The sequence below is a fragment of the Rhinoderma darwinii genome, chromosome 3, assembly GCF_050947455.1.
Source record: "Rhinoderma darwinii isolate aRhiDar2 chromosome 3, aRhiDar2.hap1, whole genome shotgun sequence".
Taxonomy (NCBI): Eukaryota; Metazoa; Chordata; class Amphibia; order Anura; family Rhinodermatidae; genus Rhinoderma; species Rhinoderma darwinii.
In genome coordinates, this window is record NC_134689.1 from 187,509,768 (window position 1) to 187,521,322 (window position 11,555).

At 44.3% G+C, this 11,555-nt stretch overlaps 1 protein-coding gene across 4 annotated transcripts in view; it reads right to left on the reverse strand.

Moving 5' to 3' along the window:
• The window catches only part of AASS (aminoadipate-semialdehyde synthase), a 63,095-nt gene extending 58,411 nt beyond the window's left edge, over positions 1-4,684 (reverse strand). For 2 of the 4 annotated variants that reach the window (XM_075857154.1, XM_075857150.1), the window contains exons 1-2: positions 4,524-4,684; positions 3,337-3,554 (exon numbers count right to left, since the gene is read on the reverse strand). In XM_075857154.1, coding sequence (XP_075713269.1) covers positions 3,337-3,546 — 210 coding nt within the window. In that variant the 5' untranslated portion in view covers positions 3,547-3,554; positions 4,524-4,684. Of the gene's footprint in view, positions 1-3,336; positions 3,555-4,303; positions 4,365-4,519 lie in introns of those variants that run through there. The other 2 variants (XM_075857152.1, XM_075857153.1) reach the window with 2 other exon arrangements.
• Between the last annotated feature and the right edge of the window lie 6,871 nt (positions 4,685-11,555).

Below are 11,555 nucleotides of genomic sequence, written 5' to 3' on the forward strand. Positions count from 1 at the left end.
CTAAAGACTTGGCAGAATTGGCTAGACTTCCTTTAGGCTGGGTTCACACGACCTATTTTCAGGCGTAAACGAGGCGTATTGTGCCTCAATTTACGCCTGAAAATACGGCTCCAATACGTCGGCAAACAACTGTCCATTCATTTGAATGGGTTTGCCGACGACCTGTAATTTACGCGTCGTCGCTTGACAGCTGTCAAATGACAACGCGTATAATGACTGCCTCGTCAAAGAAGTGCAGGACACTACTTTGGAAGGAATTTGAGCCGTTTTTCATTGAATTCAATGAACAGCTCTAAATTACAGCCGTCAATGACGCCTCGCAAAATGCGAGGACGAGCAATTACATCTGCAATTACGGTGCAGTTTTCTCCTGAAAACAGCTCCGTAATTTCAGGCGTAATAGTCGATATCGTGTGCACATACCCTAAGAGTCCCATATACGAACGCTCATTGTCCTCCCCTATTCTGCACGAATTTTACTAACCAACATAGAGGTAGGGCGTAACCCTATTTACGTAATTAATTTCATGATGCTTTCCAAGATGATCTCATGATAGTCACTTGTTAATGTTGTTGTTTCTCTGTTAAAATATTTACCATGTTTTTCTGAGGTTATAACCACTTCGGCACCAAAATCTCATTGCCTTGCGGCTTGTTAATTTTACAACATGTGGACCGGTATTTGATTTCTATTTGCCTATTTTGAGTCTTTGTAAACTCTGTACATATTTATTTCTGATGCCGGCCTGTGAGCCGAAACACAAGTATTGACTACATAGACTGTGCCTCTTTGTATTCTGCAGATGATTTGTGTTAAATATATTTTTATTGAAGAAAATACAGTTTGTACCCCAATGAAAAATCAGCCCAGTGCTCTAGGAACCCAAAACCTTCTCCTCTACACCAAGACTTAAAGAGGATCTGTCGCTAGTTTAGTAGTGCCCAGTCTCCTAGCTAATCTAATAGGTGCTGTCACACTGATGATCGTTAAAATTGTGTAGCAAAAAGTTTATTTTTTTAAATGTTACTAGCTTTTTTCTAAATATGTAAAAGAGCCTTTATTAGACAACTGAGAAGTAACAGCAGCGATTCTCCTGAGGTGGAGCTACCTCACAGCCCCTAACGCTGTCCTATCAGCATGAAGCTGCTTCACACAGTGTGAGAGACTGAGGCTGGAGGGAAGGGGGATCACTTCAAACAGCCATATCTCAGGCTGTGGACCACCTAGAACAGCCCGCAGTTCTGATGGCATATGAAAGAGGAGATTCTAATCTTTCATATGATACCATTGCAGTTCTAGCTGTGACAAAACCCAGAGATATTGCCAGTTGAATACACAGTTGGGAATGGAAGATGTGTATTGTAAGATCACACTGTGTTGCTGGGCAGGGTCGGGGGAGAAGCTGTATGCCGATTGGACAGCGTCATACAGAAAACATTACACCGCCCAGACTGAAAAGAGTCACCTCTTCTGACTGCCAGCTCTCCATCCTGCAAGGACCCTAACACTTTCAGACTATTCTCCCTTCCGCTCTGTTTTTAGCAACTGTTCTAAGTCCTGAGTGCTGCCAGGGCAGGACCGCGTAGCGGCTCCTAAGCATGTTACACAGGTGCCCCATAGAGCCTTACTGGTGTCATTAGATTATTATTATTAGGAGCCACCCGGCAGTGCTGCGCTGGCGGCACAGTACGACAGTTTAAAGAAGTACATAAAGAGAGGTCCTGAGAACCTCTTCTTATGCACTTCTATTACCTGTCATACTGTGTCGCCAGCTCCGTTCTCCCGCAAAAAGGATACACCTGAAACAGATTTCAAGGCATTTAGGAGCATAAGATGCCTATAAAACAGTTATTGCGTCGTCTGCAAGAGGACTTAATAGGGGCAAAGATGGCAGACTTCGGGGCCTTCATTTAGCCATCCGGCTGCCGTGACGACCATTGGCACCCCGCGATTGCTTCACGGGGGCGGTTCTTGATGGATTGTCGAAGGGGACGCATTCCTCTAACAGTTTAGATGCATCGGTCGCTATTGCCCAAGGAAAATTAAGTAAGTTAGTAAATGGCGTGGATCAGAGTTATCTTCGAGGACGGCCATTAGATATAGGCTGTAACATACAGCCGACATTCGCTCAGTGTGGAGCGGGCACAGCCTATTCCATACATATTTCCCCTTCCCTGCTATGAACTGTATATAAATGTCAAGAAGGGGTTAAAGCAGCGCTTCTGCATTAGGGAACAATGTTCAATAGGAGAGCCAAGTTCAGGGGTTTGAACGACAGGAAACTGATTATTTTCGTTCCGTTACAGTACAGGATCAGGCTGTCAGTGTGACATCTCTATCCCTGCTGATGGCATTCAATGCAAAAGTGCACAGTACCATTAAAGGCAGCACTTAAAATGAGGTGTTCCTGGCAAAAGGAATGTGGCATTAGCCCGTTCTTTTAGGTGGGGTGGGTGGTAAGAGTTCTTCCCATCTTGGACATTTATGGCTTTACCACAAGTTATGCCATAAATGTCTGACAGATGCAGGTGCTAGCTCTGGGAGCCTTTGGTCGCAGATTCTAGTTGGGGACAAGTGGAGAAAGGGGCCACACGCATCTCTTTCCTTTCTCTCAGAATAGAGCAAGACGCACGCATGCGTGGCCCTCTCTCCACTAGTCCCCTGCGGCCAGCAGCCACTTCACAATGCAAAATAAGGGGGGAGGGTCGAGTGACCCCCCATTCTCGATATAGGTGTGAGTCCCAGAATTGAGACAAGCATCTAGCAGACATTTATGACATATCCTGTGTATATGCCACAAATGTCTAAGATAGCAATACCCAGGTCATGACAAAATAATTCCACCATTATGCACGAAGCAAATAATTATAATAAAAGTGTCAAATTTAAAGTATGCACCCTACAGAGATTATTTTAACTTTTTTTGACACACATTTAACATCCTCAGCGCGGACAGACCCTTGGTAGCAGTCAAATAGCTTCTCTTTAACACATCCAAAAACATCCCGGCAAAAACTGCGGCGTATACATGTCAAAAATATGCGGTTGTACTGTAGTTTCGCCATGTTTTTTTATTTTTTATTAATGACATAGATCTAGAAAAAAATAAAATTAAAAAAAAGGTCAAAAAATGAGCATCACAGTTCCCCATGAGAAATCTTCAAGGATCAGCTTATCTGACCTACATAGGATTCCTTCTTCTGCAGAGGAATATTCATTTTAAAACCCTCCATTCACTTTTCTTTGATATCTTGGTTAAAGTAGGGGGAAAAAAACCTCACACACCCCAGTTTAAACGTACAAGACCTTGGTCAATTTTATTACAAGGACCATACCTTCTCATGGATAGCTCTTCTATTTGATGGTTGCACCAGGACCTTGTAGCCAAGGTTTGTAAGCTCCTTCACATGCTTAGGAGCCAGAGGTGCTCGCCTCTCCCAGGCATTGATGTCTTCTCTTCTTATAGCGAGTACAGCTTTGTGGTGACCACGTACCAAGTGGTTATAAACTGCATTATATCTCCGGCACTTCAGAACTTGCCGCATGGTAAGACCTTGTAGGGTTAAAATACAAAAACTTTATGAAGCAACTTTTCTTCTAAACAGAAATAGTCTTGATGTTCCACATTTCTGATTTTCTCAGGTCATAGACGTGAAAGTTTGTTTCTTTTCAAACCTTTTGACCATCTTATTCTGGAATACATATATATATATATATATATACACACACACACACACACACTAGCTCAGCTTTTCCATAGATCTCATACAAGTGAGTGGGAAGTTCTGCACGCACGGACCACCTTTATATTTATTCTCCACCTGGACACAGCAGTCACCTCACTAGAGCTGGGACCTTAACACTAGTATTGATTTATAATGGATTTGTCCGCTTACTGGGTAGGTTTACTTTTAGTGCGTAGAATGTTACACCATTCTGACCTTCAAAAGAAACCAGAATAGGGCTCAGTCTCTGTTCACATTAGCGTCATGGCTTCCATTTACAACATAGTTGTAATAACTGTAGTGCTAGATCTGATTAAAAAAAAAAATACTGATGCAGCAAATCTTGAAGGACACCATTAACTGCTCTATTTCTGGCTTTAGAAACACAGGAAAGACCGACCGATTGTGAGCACAAATGTGAACAGCGCCTAATACAAGTGTGCACAGACCTGTAGCAGAGTATCCAGAAACCTGAAGCCAGTGTGAACAGACCTGATCAACATAGCAAGTTCCCCTGTGCTGGGTAGAACTTTACATCCCCCCGACAATAGTACCCATTCACTGGCACATAACGCACTGTCTGAGGACGCCCCATAGCGTGGTCAGAACAGCTGATGACAAAGACGCAGCCGCATACACATGCTCGGAACACGTTTCTCGGTGACTTGTCTGCGTCCTGCTATGCCATGGCGCAGCATCCATACAAGACAGAACGGGAAATGTGCGCTCATAGCAGGCCTGCAAGCCGTAAACGGGACGGTAACGAGCTAAACGACGAGAAGGACGTGCTTACCTACCTGCTCGCACCGACGTGACAGTGACAAAACTACCTGGCGGACCGTACCACCAGCAAGACTCCCCCGGGAGAGGGACAATCAGTAGCCCAAAGGTGAGATACACAACTTTAGGGACTCAAGCGCGTCAATTCCGGCTCTGCCAATCGCTGATTGCAGAGTAGACACAGCCTTCCCCCTCAGCCAATAGGGAGCAGGAAGGTAAGCGCATCTGTTGCGAAGGCCGTCATTGAGAAGAACGTGAGCTGCAATATGATCTAAATGTGCTCTGTCTGACTCCGCCCACCACGTTATACGGCGGGCTTGTCTGCTCTCCAGTCCTGAAGTGCCAAGGGCTGACCATGCATTGCACCAATCAAACCTTAAAATTGTCATGTGTGATTTAGGCTGGGGCTATACACAGACTTGTATTGCGATAGCTTCTGTCCATAAGGATATATTGAGTTGCATTTACATGCAGATAAAAAAAAAAAATAGGTTCAAAATGAACCAAAGAAGTGCATGCTTGTCATATGACAAGTCTGCAGGGCCGGCCTTAGGATAGATGGCGCCCCGCGCGAAATAATTTTGCGGCGCCCCACCTCAGCATAAAAAAATGCCCCATAAAAAAAGTATAATGCCCCCCACAGTATAATGCCCTATATAGTGGACCCACACCAGAGGCGTAGCTAGGTTCTCCAGCACCCGGGGCAAAGATTCAGTGTGCCCCCTCCCCCATCTCGACATTTCCTTCCCCCTCGCCATGTTTGTTTTCTCTACCAATGACGTGTCATTTATTTTCCACATTTTTTTTATGTAACTCGAGCATAAAAACATTTGTACATTTTACAAGCAATGTAGTTCCATACACAACACCAGAACCAAGCTCAGTACATATATACAGCAGCAGAACAAAGCTCATTACATATATACAGCACCAGAACAGGGCTCATTACATATATACTGTACCAGAACCAAGTTCAGTACATATATACAGCACCAGAACAAAGCTCAGTACATAAACACAGCGACAGTACCAAGATCTGTACATATATATACAGCATCAGAACTCAGCTCACTACATATATACAGCACCAGAACAAAGCTCAGTACATATATACAACACCAGCACAAATACAGCTCAATTTAGTGCAACCCCTGCCGTATAGGTTTGCACTAAATTGTTTCCAGCTGCCAGCATGGCCCAAACAATGGTAAGGATATGCTGGGAGATGCGGTTTTACAAAAAATAAATCATATCATAATCATACCACCCATCATCTCGCTGCAGATCATACAGTGACTACAGTACTGATTAGCAAATACTAGAGAGATGGACCCCAATAGTTGGTGGGCACATAGAAGTCAATACAAAAGATGCCTGCCGGCAACAAAAGTCCTGTTTTCCAACTAACAATGAATTAAAATAACAAAGTTTTATTGTGCAATTATAGCAAAAAACAGACTACATAGAAATTAAAAGAATCAGGTCCAAAGCTGACGCCGATCAGCATAGTGCAATGTTGACAACTCTGTTAAGGGAATAGAGTGCCAGCGGCTGCAGAGCGCTGCACTCAGGTCCACAGTTTAATTATTAGTAGTCAGCAAGGACTTGGATTTAAAATTCCAGAAAGAGCCCCCCCGACATGTTTCGCTACGGATGTATCGTCTACAGGGGTATCGGGGGCTCTTTCTGAAATTTTAAATCCAAGTCCTTGCTGACTACTAATAATTAAACTGTGGACCTGAGTGCAGCGCTCTGCAGCCGCTGGCACTCTGTATTCCCTTAACAGAGTTGTCAACATTGCACTATGCTGATCGGCGTCAGCTTTGGACCTGATTCTTTTAATTTCTATGTAGTCTGTTTTTTGCTATAATTGCACAATAAAACTTTGTTATTTTAATTCATTGTTAGTTGGAAAACAGGGCTTTTGTTGCCGGCAGGCATCTTTTGTACAGTGCTGATTAGAGGCAGAATAAACATTTACATTAAGTGACTCACAGGTGACGTGTCAGATTCTAGTTCTTTTTCTCCATCCGGTCCAGACCTCAATGATGACTTCTCCCGGTCACAGCCCATTTCTGTAGTTTGCCGCTCAGATGTCTTAAAGAGACTCTGTCACCACATTATAAGTTCTCTATCTCCTACATAAGGAGATCGGCGCTATAATGTAGGTGACAGCAGTGCTTTTTATTTAGAAAAACTATCTATTTATACCACGTTAGGAGCGATTTTAGCTTTATGCTAATTACTTTCTTAATGCCCAACTGGGCGTGTTTTTACTTTAGACCCAGTGGGCGTTGTACAGAGGAGTGTATGACGCTGACCAATCACTGATCAATTAGCGTCATGCACTTCTCCCCATTCATTTAATCAGCGCGTAGTGACACTGCGTTGTTCACTATGCGCTGTCTTATACTGACATATTAACGTTACTGAAGTGTCTTGACAGTGAATAGACATTCCTTCCAGTCAGGACGGGATGTCTATTCACAATCCCGACACATCAGTAATGTTTCTGTGGTACTAACAGCAGAGCAAGCGTAATCTCGCGAGATCACGCTATAAATGACAGGTTACAGGGAGATTACGCTTTTCTCTGCTGTAAGTACCACAGAAATGTTAACGAAGTGTCTGTATTGTGACTAGACATCACGTCCTGGCTGGAATGAATGTCTATTCACTGTCTAAACACTTCAGTAACGTTAATATGTCAGTATAAGACAGCACATAGTGAATAACGCAGTATCACTATGCGCTGACTAAATGAATGGAGAGAAGTGCATGACGCTGATTGGTCACTGATTGGTCAGCGTCATACACTCCTCTGTACAACGCCCACTTAGTCTAAAGTAAAAAAACGCCTAGTTGGGCATTAAGAAAGTCATTAGCATAAAGCTAAAATCGCTAATAAAGTGGTAAAAATAGATCGTTTTTCTAAATAAAAAGCTCTGATGTCACCTACATTACAACGCCGATCTCCTTATGTAGGAGATAGGGAACTTATAATGTGGTGACAGAGCCTCTTTAGGGGTTTTTTGCAGGCGGAAATTCTGCCTCAAAATTCCGTTTGGAAGTTTGAGGCAGATTTTCCTCTCCCTGCATGTCGATTTTCACAGCATTTTTCGCTGCGTATTTCGCATAAGACGCCGCGAAATACGCTTTCTCTGGCTCCCATTGATGTCAATGGGAGGTCAGAGGTGTAAACGCCCAAATATAGGGCATGTCCCTTCTTTCTCCTGCTTTTACCGCTCGCGGGGAAAAGACGCCTCCGCCTCCCATTGAAATCAATTGGAGGCATTTTCGGCCGTTTTTGACGAGCTTTGCAGCGCGGTTTCCACGTAAAAAAAACTCAGTGTGAACATAGCCTTATTCTTTTCAGTTTTTAAACATTTCATATTTTATATACACCTATAAACAAAGATAAAGTTCTCATTATACGATACACTACGCTCATAAATATAAATGTGCAATACACTGCACCTCTAATTATAATAGCACCATACACTGTGTCCAACACACATACACACACTGTGCCCCCTGTAGATAGTGCCTGCCATAGAGCCCCCTATAGATATTGCCCTACATATATCTCCCCATATAAATAGTGCTCCACATATAGCCCACCCCTGTATATAGTGCCTCACATATATCTCCCCCTATAGTGCTCCACATATAGCCCACCCCTGTATATTGCCCCCCCTGTAGATATAGCCCACCCCTGTATATAGTGCTCCACATATAGCCCACCCTAATATATAGTGCTCCACAGATAGCCCCCCTGTAGATAGAGCCCCCCCGTAGATAAAGCCCCCCCCCATAGATAAAGCCACCCTGTAGATAAAGCCCCCCGTAGATAAAGCCCCCCGTAGATAAAGCCCCCCTGTAGATAAAGTCATCCCCCGTAGATAAAGCCATCCCCCGTAGATAAAGCCATCCCCCGTAGATAAAGCCATCCCCCGTAGATAATGCCACACACTTTTTTATTAGGATATAGAAACAAACCATACAAACTCACCTTAATACCGTTCCCGCACCGTCCGGCGGCAATGGAGACCTGCTGTCTTCTGCGCAGGTCTCCTGGGATTGAACGACGCAAGCAGCGCGATGACGTGATCGCGCCGCTTGCGTCTATGAAAGGCGCTGATTGGCAGGGCACTTTCCCTGTCAATCAGCGCCTTTCAACGACACAAGCGGCGCAAAATATTGCGCCTTTTCACTCATAAAGGCGCTGAATGGCCGGGCACGGAACTTATAGATGCCAGTACAATTATAGTGCAGGAGGGGGTGGTGGCGGGTGTTTTCAGTGGCGCTGCCGACCCCTCAGAGAGGCAGCAGGCCGCCATCATGGACGGTGCATCCCTGGTGCCCCCCTCTAAGTTGTGTCCGGGGCACATGCCCTGCCTGCCCCCCTAGCTACGCCACTGCCCCACATAGTTTAATGCCCCTTTAGTGCCACACACTCAGTTTAATGCCCCTTTTATGCCCCTCATACAGTATAATAATATTTATTAATATAATATATTATAACCCCTTCAAGGACACAGTATTTTGTCCTCTATTTGTGCCCATACAGTATTATGGCCCCTAAGTGCCACACACAGTATATTGCCCCCTGTAGTGCCCCTACACAGTATAATGTCCGCTTAGTGGCCTCCACACAGTATAATGCCCCCTAAGTGCATGGGATGGCTTGAGAAAGGTTCCTGTTGAACCGAAACGTTGCTGTATTTGAGGTGAATAAATCCACCCTGTTTTTCATCTGTCTTGGAGTCCTGGTGCCGTTACTACGTTCTATGCTGGTTTCTATCTAAAAAGAAGGGGAATTGATTCATCCCCTGGTGACGAGCACATGGCCTTATTGTCTGGATTCGTGGAGTGCTGTGTTTATTTGCTCTTGTTTCGTGTGTGTATATATATATATATATATATATATATATATATATAATCTCAGCATATCCTTAGCAATACAACGCTATAGCTATGGATAGGATTAGATACAGCGTCTCAGCAGACTATCAGACATGATAGGCTTAGATACAGTGGCTCAGCAGACTGTATCACCCATGATAGGATTAGATTTAGGGCCCAGCTCGCTGACATTGGGGCTCCAACGCTGAACCCAGGAAAGGTAAATATAAGAATTATTTTCCTTTTTTATGTGTTACTAATTATTTTTGTTTGTTTGTGTTTTTTTACAAGTTCGGTTGTTGGACTACTTCAGATTCGAGGACTACTTCGATAACTGTTTTTTTTATTCTCAATAAAATGGATAACGAGGGTTGTGTGTGGGATTTTTATTTAAATAAAATATTTTATCTATGTCTTTGTATTTTTTTAAACTTTATTGCTACCACCTTAGTAACGGCCGCTGGCTGATTGACAGCGTCCATTCCTAAGGCAGGGCTTAGTGTTAGACATGAGGAGGCTAACACTAAGCCCCATTATTACCCCAGTACCCACTGCCACCAAGGGTACCGGGAAGAGTCGGGTACGATCCAGTACCCAACCATCTGTAGTGACGGAGGGGCACTGGGGTGGCCGCAGGCTAGTATTATTAGGCTGGGAAAGCCCAAAAACAGTGGCCGACCCCACCCTGGTAACGCTAGGCCGCTGCTGCTACGTTGTATCTGGCTGGTTATAAAAATGGGGGAACCCCACATCGTTCTTTCCAATAATTTTTTTTTTTTAAATGACGTAGGGTCCCCCCCCCCATTTTTCATAACCAGCCAGATACAAACCCACCAAAAACACCATTACTAAGGGCCTGTTCACATCACCGCTGCCCTTCCGTCGGAGGTTTCCATCGGGTAACCCCTCAACAGAAAGATAAACTAAAACCTCAGCTTCCGTTTCCCTCATCATTGATTTCAATGGTGACAGAAACGTTGCTAAAGGTTTCCGTTTGTCACCGCTGTGACAGGATTAAGTTGTTTTGCATTGTCCAATACGCTATTGATTCCGCCAAAACAACAGAACCCGTTCAAAACAGTGACAAACGGAAACCATTAGCAATGTTTCCATCACTATTGAGATCAATGGTGATGCAAACGGAAGCTAAGGTTTCCGTTTGTCTTTCAATTGAGGGGTTAACCCGACGGAAACCTCTGACAGAACCCCTCAACAGAAGGGCAGCAGTGATGTGAATAGGGCCTTAGATACAGGGCTCATGTGCATGTGTGATACTGTTTGTTCGACCCTGTATCTAAACCACAAAAAAAAGGCCATACTTACTAGGTAGGTGGGTGGGTGAAAACCCGTTCCCAGCAGGACGCAGACAGGTCAAAAAATGCTGCAGAAGGAGTGTGCATTAAATAGTGATAGCCCCTCCCACTAGTCTTGAGGGGAGTGGTGAACTAAGTGCTCAAAGGTGTGCGATAAATGAGTGTCAGTGTTAGTGTAGTGCTAGGGTGTGAATGGATGTTAAAAAAAAAAATATGTATGTATGAAAGTGTCAGAACTGTGTGATAATGTAATAAAAATAAATAAATAAATGTGATGAATAGGGGTCAGTGCTGTGAATAGTACATGGGGTGTCAGTCGGGTTTTCACCCACCCACCTACCTAGTAAGTATGGCCTTTTTTTTGTGGTTTTGATGTTATCTATGTCCCATTTTTTCTGTTTGCGCATCTGTATCTAAGCCTAAGGTAGGCTTAGATACAGGGTCCGGCAGACAGTAATCTTATACAGTATAAGATTACTGTCTGCTGGGGCCCTGTATCTAAGCCTACCACATGGTAGGCTTAAAAGGGGTTGTGCAGTTCCTAAACATTGATGGCCTATCCTGAGGATAGGCCATCAATAGCTGATGGATCCGGGTCCGACTCCCGGGACCCCCGCCAATCAGCTGTTTTGAAGGGGGTGCAGAGCTCGTACGAGCACTGCTTCCCCTTCATTTTCCTTACTTGCTCACACTGTGAATCGCTGACATGTCCGTATCGGCGATTCAGTGTGAGAAAGTGACCGGAATAAAGGGGAAGTAGCGCTCGTACGAGCAGCTGCACGCCCTTCAAAACAGCTGATTGGCGGGGGACCCGGGAGTCGGACCCCAACC